Raw genomic sequence first — 21,438 nt, forward strand, 5'->3', positions numbered from 1 at the left:
GTGTGTGTTCAATTCTGACCCGGTTCAATTTATAAAACCTTTTACTTTTCCTTTAGCTGTAGTATTGTGTCAAGGCATGTCCCTGCCCTTAGGCACTTTATGTTCAAGTACTCTTTACTCTGAGCTTGATAAGTTACGTAGTAATGAGCTTGAAGGGTCATCGTACCACATTATCGAGTTGAGTATTAATGTGGTGTTGTTACAAACCTTCATATGGGAACATTCGAAAGATTACATTGATGTTGGTAAGGATGTGGGTGATGTGAAAGCGACCAATTGGGTGGTCGGAGCTGCTGGTCCCAACCGCGAGCTCCAATTTCTTGGCTTTGAAGATAGCCTTCCCTTGTTAATGAAATGGATGGGATTGAAGGTGTGGAATCTCCCTTCCATTACACTGCTGGATGATGGGACTCATTTTGCCTGGAAGCCTTATTCCTATGTTGCAGCTAGGTTTCGCTGCCTAAACCCCTTTCCAAATGCCAAACCCGGATCTCAAGAGTTTGGGTTGAACGATCATGAGAAAATTCCCAATTTCTTGCTCATTACATCCCCTTCATTCATTCCGTATTTGAGAGATGATGGGTTTGGTTTGACACAATATAATCCGCATAGAGTTTTAAGACAATTTGGATTTGATCAAGACGTTCCGGATATTAATACCATAGTTTGTCCTTTGAGTGATGCGATGCAGCCACTGGTTCATGATACAACCATAGAGTATTGGGCTAACAAGGTAGAAAAGGGTCTTGGTTCCAAGCAGACACCGTGAGGGGTATGCTACCACAAGCATGAAGTTGTATTGGAGAAGAGTGATGAGCACTTTTGAGGATTATGTGAACAGTCGGGAGGTGGAGGAAGTGGTGATAAGTCCTCCCTTGATGGAACTTTCCTCTAAAACTTGTCTTATTCCAAACACAAGGGCAGCTTCAGCATAGGTCACTAGACAGAATCTGGGGTTTACCAAATGGCAGGCTGACCTCAATGGTTGGGTGGTTCATGGGGGTGATGTTCCCATAGAATAGAGTGAGAAAAATGTCATAGCAAAAGCCCCCGAGTCTAACCCAGCCATTGGTGCACCCAAGAGATCTTGTGGCAAATCACCCTCCTCTGAAGACAAGCCCAAAAAAGTAAGATGAAAGAGAGCAAGTGCTGAGAAGCCTAAGGTTGGCAGCCCCAAGCCCCCAGTTGTTGTCCAGTCTGGTTTTGGTGCAGCTCCAGCCACTAAGTCCAGTGTCCCAACTGCTGCAATTTATGGGGCTTATATATGGAATATTTGTGAAAGCCCAATAACATGGAGAATATTTGGGTAATATATATGGGGAATATTTATGTGTGCTCAAAATAATTTATGGGCTTGTGTGGGTATTTTTGTGAGTGGACTAATGAAATTAAGGCCTGAAAATTTGTACCTCAACACTTAGGAAATTTGAGGTTTTATTTTATTTTATTTTCTTAATTGAGTCATATGAAGGAATTATTTTAATCAAAGGAAAAATAATTTCAAAGTAAGCAATACTAATGCAATTAATTAGAATTAATATAGTTTTTTTTGTCTTGGCAATGGAATGATTTAATAAGATAGTTAATGAGAAAATTAGTGCCAAAAGAAAGTTTAAATTTCATCAAGGGTAATTATTGGGTACTCCCGCAATACCATAAATACGTACTCCCCCATCTCACATAATTATGAGTCTCACTAATTAAATTTACGATAGGATTCACAATTCATGTGAGAGAGGGAGTACACATTTATGGTACTCTCAGTGTATTCAATAATTTTCCTCTCATCAAGGATGCGAAAGTCTCCAAATCACTCATTTATGCTTTGCAGATGACTTATTGCTTTTTGCAGCAACAGAAATTCCATCCTTGATACTATTTCAAGAAGCTTAGGAAGAATTTAAAATGTTGTCAGGCCTTTTAATAAATCACAGGAAAAGTGAAATATTTTGCTTGGCTATTGTTAACCTTGTATTGCAACAACAAATACTATCCTCACTGCATTTCAATGCTGGTTCTCTTTCAGTTAAGTATTTGGGGATGCCTCTAATCATCGGTAAAATTTTGATAGCAAACTGTTTGCCTCTTATTGAAAAAACCACAGCAAGAATAAAATCATGGACTGCCAAAAAGCTTTTGTTGTACGACTATTCTAATCAAGAATCAAAAGGCTTGTATTCTTATGCTCAAGGTTGTTAAAATCGGGATCCTATGTAATATTATGGGAGGTAGGTGGGATTGTAAATCATAGGATCGAATCGTAAAATCCTATATTATTTGTGTTAAGGATGTTGGGAAATTTAGACCCCAGTTGATAGAATTAACAAGTTTTAAACCCAAGTTGTTAATTAGATTTATTATGAATAAAACTTGTTAAAACAAACAAACATCAATATCATGTCAAAATCATGCAGCAAAAATATAAATAAGACAAGATATGATGACCCAGGAAAACCAATAAAACAAACTAGTTTCACAATAAAAAACCCGGGGGGAAACCTTCCCGAAAAGCAATTCACTATAGTAAAGAGAAGTTTCAGATCTAGTACAAAACTTTTGTTCATAGACTCTACAATTCCCATAGATGAACCCATAGCAGAAACTTTCTACCGCTTCAGAACTTCTGAACTCTTCAATATACGAATCCTAGTACGTGACTAACCAATGATGCACAGCTCCTAGTATGTGACTAACAAACCAACTTGAAGAAGATGTTGGTTGCAAAGTTCTTCACTTCATCAAAAATGAAGATCAAGAAGCACTTGGTTACAAAATCCTAAGGTGCAAAAGATGCAGTAGCTTCTTTCAGAGAGAATAAGGTATCAGTCACCTTTTGCATATGTTCTCCCTTGTATTCTCTTATGTGACAGCCTCTAAAATAAGCCTTATATATGTCTAGGGTTGGGAGAAAAGAAGTCCCAAAGACACATTCACAAATTCCAAGAAAACAGATCAGAATTTCTGTTTCTTTCTTAAACCTCGGCAAATAGCAGGTGTTGAGGGGACATAAATTTGCTCGATTGATCGACTAGGTGTCGAGGAGGTGTCGAGATTACGATAAGAAAAAGCTTGGAAGCTCGACAGATAGCCAGGTGTCGAGCAGGTGTCGAGCAGCTATCGTGATTTAAAATTCAGCACTTTCTCACTTGATTCATGGATAGACTTGCATGGCTTTAACACTTGAACTTGAAACAATGTTTCTTGAAGTATTAAACACATCCTAGATCTACCCAAATACAAGTAAAGTGCATTTTGTTAAAGGATAAGCCAATTACATAAAATAGTGACATATGTTCCTAACAAGTGAATCACATATGTCCTAACAATCTCCCACTTTGGCAATCCGTGACAAAACCACAACAAACAAATGAACATATGAGAGAAGTCATAAATCACTCAACTCATACTCACTTGTTGAATACAATAAAATCTATCTTAACACAAACTCTTGAAAAACTTAATATCCTCCTTTGGCAATCCGTGACAAAACCACAAGAGTACATTGAATGTCCTAGAATACATTCTACTCAAGATTACAGAATAAATATGCCTAGTCTAAAATATTTGAACCTTGGAAGTTGCTGCAAGAAGAAGGTTCGGAATCTTGACTTGGCTTTAACTTGTCTTTCCTAAAAGGCACTAAACAAAACACATCAAGGTACCATGTGGAAAATAATGACAAGTTAAATAAACAAGAAACATGTGTATAAAGAGAGAAAAGAAACAACACATGTGAGATAAAGAGTGAAACACATACATCATCATCAAATATAGAATCAACACATGATGTATGTAAATGGTTACAAAACCAAAAGATACACAACATAAAGAAGAATATATCAATATCAATGTGTATCAAAATAACTCTCCTCCTAAGTTAGTTACAACAAAAACATTCTTCCCTTTAACATGAAGTTCTCCCCCTAAATCTATTACTCCCCCTGAGGAATGACATTCAATTCTCAAATTTCTCCCCCTTTTTGACACGATTGTCAAAAGGCATAAGAAGCCAAAAGACATGACAGGAGATAGACAGAAAAATAACAAAAAGGGAACGAGGAGAACAAGGAACCATATACCTACAAGAAAAAGAAAAACAAGATGCTATGGACACAAAGATAATCAAAAATATGCAAAACATGTAACAAAAAATGCATGCAAGAGGATCTCGATCGATCGAGAGGTGGCGAGACAGGTGTCGAGCATAATAGACATCGACAGATGCAGCTGTCGAGGGACAAATCAACAAAAAGCTAAAAAGATCTCAATCGATCCACCAGGTGTCGAGAAGCTATCAAGGAGATAGGAGCTTTCTCGATCGATCCACCAAGAAGCTGTCGGGATTGCGATTAGAAAAAGCTGAAGAAGCTCGACAAATAGCTAGGTATCAAGGAGGTATCGGGGAGGTGTCGAGCCAGCTTTTAAAAGTAGTTTTTCGAGATGTGAAAAACACAGACATGAATGTAATCCAACATGCAACTCAACCAATAATCCAATCAACATATTAAGCTTTCAAAATCATCTCTCAAATAAAATTTAAGCACATGGATCTTCAAAAACACACACACACACTAAACAAGTCTAACCAATTTTATATTTCAAAAATAAGTCAAGATAGTTTAGTGAGCATACATTAATACATGTAAAACCTCGTGATGGCCAAATCACATTGTACCTGCACATGTATCAAGAATAGCAAAGAATATTGGATGTTGTGTGTGAAAAACATCGCAAGATTGCATAAGTGTATGCATGTTATGACGATTTGAGATATGAGAAAATCAATTTAACTCACACACAATCATAACTGCTTGATGGGGACTATCACCTTTGAGGTACATCCTATAACTCTCACATCTCCTAGAAAACATGCTTGCAATCATTTTTAAAGCATTTTTTTTTTATCTTTTTGCTTTTGATTTTTTTTTTTTTTTTTTTTGCATATTTTTCTTTTAAACATATCATGCATGGGCTTATTAGAGAGAGAAAAGAATTACCCAATGATATTTGATATTCAAATTTTGCTATGCCTAAGCACATAAATGTCATTAACACTGCACTTTTGCTATGCCGAAGCATACAGGTGTCATATTATGATTGGTGGGCAATAGTGGTGAGATGGTTATTTATGCCTTTCTCTCAGGATTGTTTAGTCCTTCCCGTCAAAAAGAGTGATATGAGTGTTAAGTTTAAGAGACAATTTAATCGTACTCATCACAAACACGAGCCACAAAGCTCACTTGCTTAGTTGTGCATAGAGATGCTCATCTAAGTTACAAATGATACAAAGTTTAGAAGACTTTATTTCACTTGCTTAGTTTAGAGACTTTGAGCCGTGTTTCCTAAACCCGGCTATAGACCAGCCCTTAAGCCGCATTTTAAGCTCTTCAAGCTGCGTTTTTGGGGGTAAGACTGAAGCCGCGTTTTTAAAAACGCGGCTTCAGACCCATTCACTTATTTTATTTTATTTTTTTCCAAGATTGCCCAAAGCTGCGTTTATAAAACGCAGCTTAAACGACTGAACTGAGCTGCGTTTTATAAAACGTAGCTCAGTTCAGTCGTTCAAAGCTGCGTTTCATTAAACGCAGCTTCAACGCGTACAGAGCTGCGTTTTCTAAAACGCAACTCTGGGTTTGTTTTAGAATTTTTTTAGGAAAAAACCCCCTCAGTTCAACACAATAACGAAAAAAAAAAAACCTAAGTTTTCTGAAAAAACCTCTCATCTCAGCTTGCTCTCTAGCTCTCGATCCCTAATCTCGCTGCCGTCCTCTGTGCCACGTAGCTCGACATCGCCGTGCTCTGATCGATATCCATTCCTCCCAAATCTTGAAGGGATCGTCGGTAAGTTAAGGTTTCCTCCTTCTGAGTTTTTGGGTCTCTTTTATATACATATTTAATTTTTTGTTATTGTTATTGTTAATCTTATTTAATTCACATGCTCTATTTTATTTTTTTGTTGTTGTTGTTGTTGTTCTCAGTACAGGACACGCACTCTCTTCCTCTGTTCTCAGTAGTCAGTGCTTCTTTCTCGCTTTGTCGCAGCAAGGTTTGTCTCTCTGAACTCTTTTTTTCCTCTTTATCCTCTCTATTTCTCTATTTCTACTAAATCTGAATCATAAAGGCTTTGGGGTTTTCTGTGGGTTTCATTTTGTCTTATTTTTTGTGGGTTTGTTTGGGTTTCCTTTGATTTGTGTGTGGGTTTTTTCTGGGATTCGTTTGATTCGTTTGTGGGTTTTGTTTCATAGTATTTTCAATGATTTGTTTTGAGTTTCTCTTTATTTTCTATTTCTATTTTCGTTTGTGGCTTTGTAATGCAAATTATGTGTTTGATGAAATGCTTCTATGAACTGATACACATAAATAGAGCATGTGAATTACTATAATAAATTACTATTACCCTCAAAAACTTGTTAAATTATTAAGATTGATGAATTTAATCCTGCAATCATTATTCTAACACTGACTTAATAAAATTTTGATACTAACCATTGGGGTATCGTATCTAGCTCTGATAGAAACCCTAGTTTTCTTTACTTGACTTTGTTGTGAAACTTCTTCATCTCCGCTTTTCATAGTCTTTAGAATTTTACTTGGTGGCCAAATTTCAGTGGGCTCCTCTTCCTTTTGTTCTTCAAAGCTATTGTTTGAGCATGAATTATTCCTCACATGTTCAGTTGAGCTTGGCTCAAATCTGTAGTCCTGCAACCCCAGAGAAAGTGCTCCATTCAATTTCTCCTCCTCTTCGCCATTTCTAAAATTGTTATTCTTTTTATCCTCCTTTTTAGGCTTGGTACAGGTTATCCCAAGGCTAAGAGAGACAAGTTCAGGTTCTTTTTTGGCCTGTTGATGGCTAGGAACTGTATCTTTAGACTTGTTTTCTTGCTGAAGAATGTCGAAGAATTGCATTTGTAGGGACTGGTACTCCTTTACAGTTCGTTCTAATAACATCTTTAGCCTTTCATTTTCTTCTTTAACCACTCCCATTTCAGCTTCAGCTAATTTTAACTGATCCTCCTGCAGGTGCAACAAAAAATGTGTGGCTAAATTAGGAATAATCTTACAATGGAATTACGTAAAAGAGTAGAGGAAATCAAAATTGGTTGGACTTGTTAATTCTCATTCACAAGGTTAAAGTAGTGCCACTCTAGTAAATGACAAAGATAAATGAGGAGATGCTTGTTGATTTCATTAGAGAAGTCATTCTTACTGTATGCTTGCAAACAAACCATTCCAACAATAACCCTGATGTGTTGATCGTTGATTCTTTTTGGATATGTTTTGTTTCCCTGCTATTTATTTGGTGGAAATTTCTTTCCTAAGAATAAATTCCTTCGTTATTCTCCTTTTTGTAGCTAATGGAAAATATGTGATGAATTTACATAAAGCTTCATAAATATAAGTCAAGACTATTGAGCCAATCAATGATCTTTTCCCCAAAAATATATTTATGGAATTTTTATCCAGCTAAAGCAATAGGGGCCTTGGGAAAGCTCACCCTTAAATATTTAAGGAAAAATTATTTGTTTTTTGTAACTCCCAATACTTATCATGTTGTGTTTGGCAGAACTTTCAGCTCATGTTTGGCATTTGATAAATGTGACAGATAGTAGGTGGGTTACACGGTCAGGTATGTCATTAAACCAAGTTGACTCTTTTTTTTTTTTTTTGTCTTCGTGTGTTCGTATATTTTCAATGCAACTTGAAAATGCAGTATTTATGGTGTGAAATTGTTGCATTTTATATCCATTTTTTTCCCTGTTCTTATACATGTTTTTATACAGATTAACATGACATCTTTTTATTAAGCGCTTACGAGTTGCAGGTTTATATTAAATTGTTATTTCATATATGGTGGCCAGTCAGACTCAAAAGATTTGAGGTTTGATTAGCATTGTAAAATACCTGTAATGTTACTTCTGCTTTCCTTTTTGGAGTAGTTAGGACCAAACTTTTAAAATAATGTACTACCAGGTCATATATAAACTTCTTGGTTATAGACTAATCTATATATATATATAAAACCGAAGCTTTTGAAGCTCCCACAAATTTCCACGTCAGCTCAATATTAAAAAAATTACTCCACAAATTTCCAAGTCAGCTCAATATTAAATAAATAATAATAAATTTTTTTTAAAACCCTACCCGATACTCTGCGTTCCCTCACTATTTTATTTTTCTTTTTATTTTAGGCTCCAGAGAAACCGAATTCTCTTTCTTCTTTGCCGTTCTATCTGCTTCTCTCAATTCTCAGAATCCCCAACCCGATGCTCTGCGTTCTCTCACTATTTTATTTTTCTTTTTAGTTTAGGCTCCAGAGAGACCGAATACTCTTTCTTCATTGCTGTTCTCTCTGCTTCTTAAACCATAGCCCATGGTCACTCTCTCACTCCTTCAGTGGCAAAAAGTGCCAGCCTCCGGCCGCCACCGTCATATATCGCCAAAGCCACTACCAGTGCAGGTATTTTATGATTTAATTTTTGCAATCTTAGATTTAGGTACTTGGATTTGGTTTGATTTTCTTTAATTTAGGTATTTGGATAATTGGTTTTGATTAAGGTTGAACCCGTGCAAAATCGAAGATATCTGCTTCTTCTTCAACTCTCTCTCAGCCTCCATCTTTTCCCTAAAAAACACAAAACACGAACTGACCTCTGACCTCTAGGTTATTGGTGTTAAATTTTTTTTAAAAAATTAAATAGGAATTATTGAAGCTTGGCTTAGACTATATGGGAGTGAAACACAAGAAAATGATGGGAAAGTTAAGAAGATTCTGCCGTGCGAGCCTTTTCAAAGGCGATTCTGACTTTGTTGGTGTCATGGTGGGTTAACCCCTGAAAATCTGTCTTTATTAATCTTAATTTTCTTAATTCGTTTTTTTGTTTTTTTTTTGTTTTGGTTAGTAAATGAATTATGAATGAATATTGGCCTCAGTGTTGTATCAATATGCCTCTCTTATTTTTTAGGTTTGATTTGTTCAAGTTTAGTTGAAGCTGCTAACTCTGTTGGTTGACCAAATTTGTTGATTTAATGATTTTAGCATCATCTTCTTAAATCGTTTTCTAGGGAGGGTTTATTACTTTTATTTTATTAGTTATTGAAGAAGACCTTTGTTCATGTTAGGCACACATTCACGCAATGTTTGAACCAATCTTAGATGCCTAAACCGTTCTTTCCTTTCAAGTGTCTTGAGAAAGTTGCATGTACGTGACCCTTTTGTCGATTTGATATTGAGGAATTATTTGAAATCAGCTGTGAATAATCTATCTATGGAAAATCCAAGATTGATTTTAGAGTAAGAGAAGTAATGCTTGTCTGAAAAATGGATGGTTATTGTGTTAAAGTTGTCCAGAATAATTCAAAAAATGTAGGAGTCAGGATTCGTACTAACAAAGCAGGGATAATCTGGGATTTCTCATTGTAAATCAAAGATTTGGAACAATATTCATGCATATATACCCTTGAAATATTTACTCACTGGTAAAAAAAAAAAAAAACAATAGTAACAATTATAGTTGAATATCATGTTTAGCCCCTGACCATCAATTTGGCTACTTCCTCATGTTAATATCAGTGGACAGTGTTAATTCGCTAGAAACTTTAAATTGCATAAGTTATTTTTTAAGAGATAATTAAATATAAACACACACACACACAGACACAAACATTATGATTTTAATTTTGCACATTTATCACCTATCATTACTACAAAAATAACAAGTTTCAGTTTGCACCCCAATAAGAATGCTAGCGGGTTCCACTTAAGTAATCATTATGGCTATTGCATATAGGATACATGTCTTATTGGTGGCACTGTTTTCTGGAGTGGGATAACTTTTATTCATGCTGGATGCCAATGCATACTTACAATTCTATTTTAATCATGCAGATCTACACTGTATTTGTACTTAAGTACAGTTTGCTGCCAGGTTTGTTCCTTCTCTCTTACTGCCTCTAACGGTTGTAGGTCTATAACCTCTTCTTATGTTAGTTTTCATATGTGCTGTTTACCCTGTCATAATTATAAGTGGTCTATGGATGAAGGCTAAGAATTGGCTGTTGAAGCTTTTGTACAGATCTTAGGCTCTGTGTCAAGCAGTTAATAGTCACTTATCAATGCTTGGAAGGCTTCAGGGACATGGGCCTGGGACTAAAGAAATATAAAGGAAGCAACTACATATCTTAATCTAAATATGAGCATAAAATGGATGATGATATTATAGATTTATAATGGAAAGTGTAAGCATGAATTCGTAACAAGTGCATCAAAGTTGTATCATTCCTTGCTATGCTCCACTTTTTAAAATGAATTTGTGAGAAAAATATTAGTGTGGCCATTTAGGCAGTCTTTCTGGGTCCTTAAGGCAAGCTGGCCTGCATTTCTGAACCTTGTCTTTAAAATTCTGATTAGAAACTGTATCCCGAAAGGCATAAGATATTAGGAAGTTGGCCCTTGCATGTCTGAACCCACTCTTAAGCTGTCTTTATCAAAAATTATTTGTCTCACAAGCTAAGATCAACAATGTTTATCAGGCTCACATATACTGATATACACCATCCCCCTCTCCATCAGGGCTGCCCAATAACAAAACAAACAGTGAGCCTTGCATATGTTAATTAATAGAAGAACTTAACGGGATGGGGATCACAAAGACTTGAAGCAAGGGCCTCAATGACAATCTAGATTTGGTTTAAAGTTAGAAACAAGCTGTCTCAAAAGTTGAAGCAATAACAAAGTGGGAGCTCACATACACACCAATACTAACAATTCTGACAGGCCTGTAGACCTGGACTATAGGAATTCAAACCTAAAGTCTTTCTAGAGAGAAAATTGAATTACACCGTTTACTTATCATTGGAGAGTATGTTGTTCCTGTGATACAACCTCATAATTACGAATAGCTACTTTTCATCTGTAAGGGCAGGAAGAGAAGATGTGGAAATTTGTGGTGCTTTGGTCAGCCAAAACTAAGTTACTGGTGAAGGATCTGTCAATTGCATGCCACAAAACCTGCATAAGTTTGCATACTCCTAATTTGGCTTTCAATATTGGTCATTGTCCCTAGCAGGCGATACAGCAAGACTTCTTTTGCATCTCTCACGCCCACATGAACCACATTGTGAGTGTCCTTTTTGTGTTTTTCTTACTTTCTCTTTGTTTATATTGCTCTTGGTATTGGAAATTTTTTGTATACTTCATTGTGTGTGTGATAAATTACAGTGGTTAGATGTTAAATACTTAGTAACTATTTATACATTTGTATTTTGTTTAAAGTTGTACTACAAGTTGAAGATTTTGGTTGGTGACTATGTTATTTGCTCCCCAAAGCATTTGTAAAAATGCCTAAACCAAACTTTCCATCACTTAGGAAGTACAAGGAAAAAAATCTAATAGAAAACTTTCCATCCTTACTGAAAGTTATTTTGAATCTTAACTTCAATGTGAAGGGTTCACTGAGTTTTTTCAGATAAGCTTTCACTTTGAGGAAAATATTTCCTATTAATATAGCAGTCCTACACTCCTATTGTTAAGTGCAAAGCTTATGGGGATATTTAGAATAATTTGTGCATCATGTATCATAAAGAGCTTAATTGTGATCATAAATAAAACTGTCTTTTTAATATATATTGGAAGACTCCTAGAATAACCTACCGTAGATGGGTGGAATCTCATTAAAAATCTTGAGGTGAATGGGATGTATGGTCCACCATGGTTAATAAATAGACTTTAATAGGCACATGAATCAGTAATGAAATTGGTCTGTCCAGTTCACGCTGATTTGTTACTGTGATGATTTCCTTGAAACTTCAAATATTAATGAAATGGTAGTGAAGTGATTTGTGTTGTTGCCTTCCATTTCTTTGTGTATTGGCAGAATACACACACACACACACATTACACTTCAATCAATAACTTCCATGGGAACGTCCTGTAACTTCTGTTTATGTAAGAAATATGAAGTTGAAATCAAAAGCTGCTTTTAAGCAATAAATGAGTAATCCATCCAATGCTAGGTAACAATAAGAAATAAAGAATTAAAGGAAAATTCAAGTCTAAAACAATAAAGCTAATCAAAATCGTAGAAACCCCATAAGAGATTATCCTAAAGAAAACAAAATAATTTTCTCTCAAAGACTATTTCTTTGGCTACTGATTTTATGGCTACTAAATTGGATATGTCACTTGATGATCTTATTAAAATAGAGGTTCCCGTGAGAGAGTTAGATAAGTAACAACTATTTGATTTAGTTTTATAGATTTTTGTAGATTAGGTATTTTGTTGTATATTTGCTTCTCATAGTGCTTATTAAAAGTGGCTGTATTGGATATTGCATGATGGTGGTAATGTTTTTTAGAGACTTTTAATTATTGATTTTGTCCTTTTCAATGTTGGGCTTTTCTGGGTTTTGCATGTAATGCTATTCTTAAAATTTTAGTTGATAATCTGTTTGAGTGATGAGGGGAGAAAATCAAAGGTCTTGATTTGAATTATATGGAGTAGTAAGTATGGTTAAGCTATATATAGGTAAATCATTCCAAATTTTTGCAGCATTCTCTGTTTTAATGTTTTGAAGATAAAATGTTAAGGATAGTCTTTTTAAAAAAAAAAAACCATGTAGAGGGTTGTAATTTACTGCTTCAGTTTTTTAATCACATTTATGATGAGTATTTCTAATCATGGCTTTTGATTAAAATTTAATGGCCAAAATTGCACCATATTTGTCACAAATAAAAAGATATATGTTGCAACTAACAATGGCAAAATTGCTAATTGATGTGCATCTTTAAAATGTTGAATTTTGGTTAAAAGGCTAATATCAACCTAATTTTTAGCATCTTTCACAATTTTAAGTGAATACATGTAAATTTGTTCAAAAGTTAATTTTTATGCCTTATAGGGTTTTGAGAAGTATATAAATTTAATTCTAGATGATGCTGGAAAAGTCAACATCAAGAGGAAGAGCAAAAAAACTTTAGATGGGTTCATTTTCCTTTACTTTTAATCTCCCAAATGTACATGCTTTGAACGTGGTACATCTATTTTGTTATGGTTTGATTACATAAAAAAAAAATGTAAAGGGTAGATTCTTCTTAAAAGATGCAACACAACAGCCACCTCTCTCTCTCTCTCAATAATGGAAAGTGATGATTTTAGCAATGGTGTAAATCAGCATTATGTTGCCTTTTCAATTCATTAAGGTCTAGCATCTTTGTTTACTGGCAATGTTAGAATTTAGATACATCTTGGACATCAAGAATGATTAATATAATTTATGAAATATATTTGATTGAATGAGTATGAAAACTATATTTGTGTAATTAATTGTATTGGATAGTAGTTATATCAGTTATATGTATTTTAAATATGATTTCAAGCTCTTGGTTATCATGATTTCTCAGTGCATGTGATAGATTTTATTATCATGCAAGTGATAGATTTTATTGGTTTGGTATATAAATTACATCATGATATTGATTTTTTTTTCATATTAGGGAAGTTATCAATAGCTTTCCCGTGCATCGCACGGGTTAGCGACTAGTTAGATTTGGATTTGGACTTGACATATGGCGATTATATAATTTTTTTTCCACTTAGACCATAATCTGAGTTGAGTGGTTGCTACTTGTTATTAGTAATATAAAAGGGAGGGACAAATTGGAAAACATTACATAAATAGTATGTGTTGTTTTGAGTTCCAAAGTCAACCAGATGGTTGTTACTCTTAACATGTCCAGCTTCAACAATAGAGATAGCTTGCTTGGGCCTAATATAAAGCAGGGTGACATCATGAACTGAACAAATGGCTTGAACAACCATGGCCTTGTTGGCTTTCAGTGGCAAATTATGAATGGTATGTGATTCTTACTTGGATGCATGTTACTTTTTATGCTACTTGGATTAGAGTATATACATTTGTAATCTGAGCTACATACTATCATTCAAAGTAGAACAAGATGAAGATCTTGAAAAATTGGAGGACACAGTAACAAGTACAAAACACAGTTCATTGGCAGTCAATGAGAAACTTAGCCTACTTCATTTGGTCTTTTACTGATGTGGTCTCCATTATTTTTTCTTTTTCCTGATGTTCAATTGTTCACCATCCTATTTGTGCTTATGATTTCTGCAGCCTCATAACTTTATGTTTTTGCATCTTTTGCAATATGCAGGATAACTTGGACCAGCATGTGGACTCCGTGGATTCCCAGTTACAGGTTACACCATTAATATTGTTTTACTTTTATCAACCTTGAATCCCTGTGCTTGGCAGCATTCACTTTGTTTTGCGCCAAAGCATCCGACTTTTTTAATACTGACCACCAGAAATTGTGCATTGAGCATAACCTTGTTGAAAAACCAACATCAATTTTTTTGCTATTAAAATAATTTGAGAAAATAGGTTCTGTAGACTTCTTAAACTAAATAACTAAACATGAATTTGAAGTTCTAGGAATGGTAGATTTCTTCGTTTGTCACGACTCATTGATCTTTGTCTTGGATACTAATATTAGGAATTGTATAAAACATGAATGAATTTTTATTTTGAATTTACCTCTCTTGCTCTAAAATTTTATCAAACCAGCTGTTGTCTATGGTGTGAGTCTCCACTCGCTAACAAATAACTAATCTAAACCCATACTTAGTAGTTAGTTATTATTATTATTATTATTTTTTGTAAGTGATTTAACTTTATTTTATATTTGGTAGAATTATGACTAGTAGATTTATGTATAATTCAAAATTTGTTTTTGAGTGTTTTTTTTCCTTTTATAAAAAAGGATACAAAAAAAAGGGTTAGTGAAAGTATTAATTTTTTTTTTTCTTTTTTTCTGATTTACACGCGACAAAACCCATTAAAGATTGAATAAGCATCATATGAACAAGAGGTTAGCAGTTTATTTTATTTTGATATGTTTAACCTTTTTACTAAACTTTTAATATTTTAATATATTTATTCAATACCTCTATGTGTGTATGTATGTGTATTTGTTTGCAAGCATGGATATGTATGTGATCTTTTAATTGAGGAAGCAGGTTGCTTTGAGCAATGTAAATCTATTGAAAGGAGTTGGTCATATCCTCCTTTGGCCGATTATTCGTCCATTATCCAATCTGCATCTTATATGATATTCATTGGGTCCTTGTCTTTCCATCTCGTGAGTGTAGGAATGCTTGAATTTCCAAAAAGAACAAATTCTGTCCTATTTTCTGTTATGTGATAATTTTTCTTCTAGAATTGGCACTTAATATCCTCTATTTTCAGTTGTAGCTAGTTTGTAAAATGAATGTGTTGAGGTGATGGCTGGGCTTTACTTTGACAAGGTTGTTCTTAATATTACTGAAAATAATAATGAAGATGAATTTTGGTTGCTTACTTGCTTATAGTCTTGATATTCTGCTTATACCACTTGATGGAAGTCATTTTATTACAGTTTCAGTTCAACTCAACTTGACCAAGTATTAATCCCAACTATTCATGGTTGACTATATTTATCTTTTCCTATCATTTTACTGAATTGAAGGTTATACTCTCTTGAGTTAAATCACTCTCATTTGTGCAAGGATTCTCATTCATGCATTGTTACTAGTTTTATGGGAGCTATCAATTTACTGTACCAACCACTTTTTTTGGGGCTTGGTACCAGCTGTGTATAATGATTAGTATACTAAGAATATCACACAGGCAGACTTCCATTTTGAAAGTTCAAAAACGTGTACAAAAACACTTTTGAACGTTTAGACCCCCAAAAACCAACTTAACCAACCCAAGCAATATGTCAAACAACTAGTGTGCGGAAACTTAACATATGCTATAATATGGAATTGATTAAACAACTATCTAAGCCACAACAAAATAAACCACAGCAGATAATGTAAAGGCAGAGATAGAGAGGAAGGAGGATGCAAACACAGAGATAACACCAGATATGTTATCGAAGAGGAAACCGAAGACCTCGGCGAAAAACCTCTCCGCCGCCCTCCAAGCGGTAATCAATCCACTAGAAAATACAGTTGGGATACAAGGACAGCAATAGACCCTCCAAGCCTAATCTACCCAGTGCACCTAAGCCCTCCAAGCTTCTTGCTCCAACGAGGTTGCGCCGAACCTTTTTCTTTTCTAGCTTCCCGGATTCCGCTACTACACCGTAGCATCAACCAATGAAGATTGGCTCCTTCCTAACTGCTTCCCAGAACTCCAAACGACTGTCTCACAGAGATGATAACGGTGAGAACCAGGTTTGGTATAATGCCTCTCAAGGATTTGACAATGGAGAGGAAGAGAGTGAGGGAATTTGATGAGACTCTAAGGTAGAGATTGTGGGTGAAACAATCTGGTTTTTCTTTAGGGTTTCTCTCTCAAAATTCTCTCTGGAAGCTCTCTTTCAATCGTGGGTTAAAAGGGTATTTATACTGGAGTGAAGAGGAATGCGAAACGTCAGGTTTTTCCAAAACAGGGGTGGCTCGCGGCTTCACCTCGCGGCTTGACTAAGTCGCGAGATCCAGTCGCGAGTTAACCGTATGGCCAGTTGTCCTGTTTTGTCCTGTAGTGCTCCAGCTAGCATGACTGTTCATCTTCCAGCATGCTTGGCACGTGTGCATCTTCTGGCGGGTTGAAGCCGCGAGTCCACCCGCGAGTCCCAGCCGCGACACTCTGTTTTCTTGGACACTCTTGAGCAATCTTCACTCTATCTCACTCACTACCCTTACAACAATCCCACCTAAATACAGGGTTACTAAATGCTGAATTACAAGCAAATTTGGCACGGAATAAAGCCAATTAGATGGTTGAATAAATTCAACCTTACACATTTGACTCTGAACACCTCTTCTTGTTATCTTTCTATTTGAATAAGCAGCTTGTGTTTCTGATTAATTAGGTTCAGACCTATAGCCGCGTTTCGTAGAAACGTCGCTATAGGTTAGGTTTGAGATTTAGCTGTTTGGAACAACCTATAGCCGCGTTTTAAAAATGCAGCTATAAGTCCGAAGCCTTAGCCGCGTTTATAACCGCAGCTCAAAGCTGTCCTGGAGCCGCGTTTCTAATAAACGCGGCTATAGGTTGGGGTCTACTGCTGCGTTTTCAAAAACGCAGCTATAGGATCGAATCCTATAGCCGCGGTTAGTAAACGCAGCTATAGGTCTGGTTTTAGCCGCGTTTTCAAAAAACACAGCTATAGGCTTCGAGCTACGGACTTTAGGCCACGTTTATAAACGCGGCCATAGGAAACGCGGCTAAAAGCCTATAGCCGCGTTTTTGGGGGCCTAAAGCTGCGTTTTTCAAACGCAGCTTTAGACCAGTTTTTTTGTAGTGGGCCATCCAAGGTACACAAGTACCAAAGTACACAAAACACACACTGTTTTTGTATTTTTTTTTTATTTTTCAATTTTTTTATATGAAAAACAAAACAAAGTAAAACTGAAAAATAACCAAACAAAAACATGTAAACAACATGAAAGCATGAAAGAAATATGCATATGCATGAAGGCATGATAGAAGGGTGCAGATGCATGAAAGCATGATAAGAAATCAAGCAAAGAGAGTCCTACTTTAGATAGAAAGAATTAAAGTAGAGAAAAAACAAAAAAGAAAATTAAGTCTTAGGATCCTTTATCACCCACACAGCACGAGTCCTTGGCCGTGAAGATGAAAAGGCACGTGTCCTAGTATGACTACTATAGGACATAGAGGAATTAGAATTCTCCTGAAATTGAGTTAAAAAGCTCAAAGCTTTTAATAACTCACCAAGAATAGGTCCAGAGCCTTTAGACAAAGGATGAGACCTATTTAACACTCGCTTATGAGGAAACAACTTGAAATAATTAGGACGAGTGTGACCGGAAGCACCACAATGGTGACAAACATAAGTAGTTTTCAAACTACTATGCTTCCTAGAAGGAGGTCTAACCTTAGAGGTTGACAAAGACCTTAATTTAGGGCAATTTGGCCTAATATGACCAACAATATGACAATGATGACAATTGGGGACAAATTCAGAATTTTTATTCAACCTAGGAGGAGTTTTAGACATAGGTTTAGAAACTTCAGCGTTAACATCAAATTGTTTACCTTTGTCTATCCTAGCAATATTAGCCTTCAACTCTTCATTATTCCTTTTAAATGGAGGAATATATAAATCTTTTTCTTTTGAGTTAGGCTCAACAACAAGTTTGGCACTAGTTAATTTTTCATCTTCAGTTTTAGATTCAACTAGTTGCTCTTCCAAACTTTTAATTTTGTCCACCTGAGATGAAATTTGATTTTTAAAATTCTCATTCAAATTATTGGCTTCATTCAATTTTGCAATCAAATCATCTTTTTCAAGCTTGACCTTTTTAAATTTAGCTTTTAATTTTGTAGAACATTTAAGAGATTTCATACAAAAACTATAAAGCTTGCAATAGGCATCTTGAATATCATCATCATCATTCAATATAAGATCATGCAAATCAAAACAATCAAGAGTTTCCATGACAACAGGGGTCAATGGATCACACAGGAAAGATTAAAACCTAATCAGAGTGTGTCTGCTCTGATACCACTTGATAGGCCACAAACTGAATGACCCCTTGTGATAGAAATTAATTAATTAATTAGCCAAATTATTAATTAATCAATTTATCATGCAAAAGCGTGGTAGCACAAACAAATCACCAATAAACTAATTATGCAGTAGAAAATAAATAACACGGTGATTTGTTTACGAATGGGGAAAACTTAATGGCAAAAACCCCACCGGGTGATTTTCAGGTCACCACTCCCGAAACTCCACTATTATCACAACAAGCGGTTACAAGTAAAGGAATCCAAGTACCTTACCAACCTACAATTGAACCCTTACCCCAATACCCAATTAGACTTGTTCTGTAGTGACAGTTCCCCTTTCTGATGCACGACTCCCAAGTACGTGACTAACCAATTTGATGCGCGGATCCCAGTACATGGCTTACTCCTTTGCATGAATCCAAGTACGTGACTAACTCCATAGCAACCCTTTGATTGTTGTAGTTGATTTGCAGCAGTTTCACATAGAAACACCAATAAGATCTTCAATGTTGGTGCAAGAGACTTTGCTTGGTTACAGAACCCAAAGGCGTACAAGAAACGCAGCAAGAACTCTTTCTTCTGTAAGTGGAGGCTAGGGTTTCAAAAAGAAAACCTTATGAAGCTCTCTAGGGTTAGGTTTTCTTTTCCACCTCCTTTAAATAGGAGTTTAATGGGCTCTCCTATTCCAAATAGGTTTACACAAACCTTGGGCTTTCCTAGTCCTATAAGGATTATACAAACCCATAAACAAATAGCCTTTTAGAATAAAACATTTCTGGTTATAATCTGAAAACCTGTAAGCTTGATCGATCAATACATCTGTCGAGCTTTAATGAATCTCAACAGATCGAGCTTCTATCGAGCAGGTATTGAGACCTACAGATTGCATTTTTCTTGAACAGTTCTTGAGTAGTCTTCATGTCTTCAATTTAACCACTTGTAATGATCATCTTGGACCTACTTAGATTTACCCAAATACAAGTAAAGTGCGTTTTGTCAAAAGATATGCCAATTACATAAATATATGTCCCTAACATTCTGTATTGCTTCGTGTATACAATTATGCTCCTTTGCTTTTCCTTACAAGCTAAAGCTCCAAAACATAGGACATTTTTTGCTTTACATTTGCATTCTAACAAAAGGTATGCACTTTGCAGAGTATGATTGCTGGAGGCAGTGACATTAGCACAGTTACTCTAACTTGGACAATAGCGTTATTGCTAAACAACCATGTGTTGAAGAAGGCCCAAGATGAGCTTGATGTCCAAGTGAGCAGGGTAAGAATTGTAAACGAATCAGACATCGATAAGCTAGTCTATCTCCAAGCCATAGTTAAAGAGACATTACGTTTGTATCCCACAGCTCGACTAGCAATACCACGTGAATTCACTGAGAATTGCATTATAGGTGGTTACCATGTTCCAAAAGGCACTCAATTAATCACAAACGTATGGAAAATTCAAACAGATCCACGCATATGGTCAGACCCATTAGAGTTCAAGCCCGAAAGATTTCTCACCATCCACAAGAATGTTGATGTTAGGGGTCAAAATTTTGAATTGCTCCCATTTGGAAGTGGTAGAAGAGTATGTCCTGGAATATCTTTTGCTCTTCAAATGGTTCACTTAGCATTGGCTAGTTTTCTACATATGTATGATATCTAAATTCCCTTGGATGCAAAGGTTGATATGACTGAGACAGTTGGTCTCACAAACAACAAAGCCACCCCACTTGAAGTTCTCATCAAACCTCGCCTACACCTTCCAAGCTTTATGGATTAAAGACTGTCTAATATAATTTATGTGCAGGTCTAAGAATTGTGATTTGATCAAAATTTGCCATGATTTGTCTATACTTTGTTACTGGGTGTGCCATTTTGCGGGACACAGTGAGTTTGCTATTGTGAAATGGAAATAACAATGCCTAATAATTGGGGGAAAACGGTTATTTCTCCACTTACATTATGTTGGGTTATTTAGACATAAATAGATTTGAATTTTTTCAATCTCATCCTCCAAAGAGAGATTTTGTAATAAGAAATCGAAATTTCTATACACCATAAAATGTCGAAACTTGGGCTTCACAGTTTATGCCCGAAAAAATAATTAACTACGATCGTGTTGTTTTTAAATTAAATTAAGTTAGCACTACCATACAATATGTTTTATCATAATCTAACACAAACTAAGAAGATTTTTCTCAAAAAAAAAAAAAAAAAAAAAAAAAAGAAGGTAAATTTTTTTTTTTTTGAAATCAAGGTGATTAAAGCAGGGCAAGTGGTCACAGGAATAATTGCCTCCTAAACTTAATCAGCCTAAAAGAAGCTCATTCCCTTCTAAATTGCATGCTTGTGTTGCAAGTTTTACCCCCATTAACAGGAGAAAGTATGTTAAATTATCGACTATCATAAAAGTTTAAACTATTTAAATATTGTAAATTTAATCATTTAAACACATGCTTCTAACAAAATATCTTATAAGTCTGACCTCTGAAATATCTCTCCCCGTCTCTCCTTTGTTTTAAATTCCATTTTTGATGGCCGTTTTGGATTCATTAGTTGATTGTAAGGCTGTCAAATTATTTAATAATTGTCTTCTTTAAATTGCATCTTGAACATTTCAATTTGAACTTATCACATTACAAACTTGATTCAAATTATAATGTCATGGAATTTTCCAATCACAAAACATCAACATATAATATAACATTTTTTTTACATGCGAGATATATATTCATTGCATTCACATGAATCACATATTCTTTTGATTTAGGGCATAGCCCTCCCACTTCTGTCAAAAGAATAAATTTCGAGGCACAATTTTTCTACAACTCGCTAAAGTAACAGGTTATGAGTGGTGAAATTAAAAATGATATTAATGATGGGTTCATATA

The 21,438-nt window shown here is 35.3% G+C and overlaps 1 protein-coding gene across 5 annotated transcripts; it reads left to right on the forward strand.

Moving 5' to 3' along the window:
• The first annotated feature begins 5,848 nt into the window (after positions 1-5,848).
• On the forward strand, positions 5,849-20,502 carry LOC126712143 (cytochrome P450 82A3-like). Of its 5 annotated transcripts, none has more exons than XM_050411355.1 (6): positions 8,150-8,458; positions 8,700-8,819; positions 9,887-9,926; positions 11,067-11,117; positions 12,898-14,215; positions 19,704-20,502. In XM_050411355.1, the coding sequence occupies exons 1-5, from the start codon at positions 8,372-8,374 to the stop codon at positions 12,903-12,905; spliced, it is 306 nt and encodes a 101-aa protein (XP_050267312.1). In that variant the 5' UTR covers positions 8,150-8,371; the 3' UTR covers positions 12,906-14,215; positions 19,704-20,502. The 5 variants fall into 5 exon arrangements, with proteins under 5 accessions (XP_050267309.1, XP_050267312.1, XP_050267311.1 ...); XM_050411354.1 differs by having other exon boundaries at positions 12,929-14,215; XM_050411352.1 differs by lacking the exons at positions 8,150-8,458; positions 8,700-8,819; positions 9,887-9,926; positions 11,067-11,117 and adding exons at positions 5,849-6,046; positions 7,565-7,627 and having other exon boundaries at positions 13,736-14,215.
• The last annotated feature ends 936 nt before the right edge of the window (positions 20,503-21,438 follow it).

Source organism: Quercus robur, chromosome 2, assembly GCF_932294415.1.
Source record: "Quercus robur chromosome 2, dhQueRobu3.1, whole genome shotgun sequence".
NCBI lineage: Eukaryota > Viridiplantae > Streptophyta > Magnoliopsida > Fagales > Fagaceae > Quercus > Quercus robur.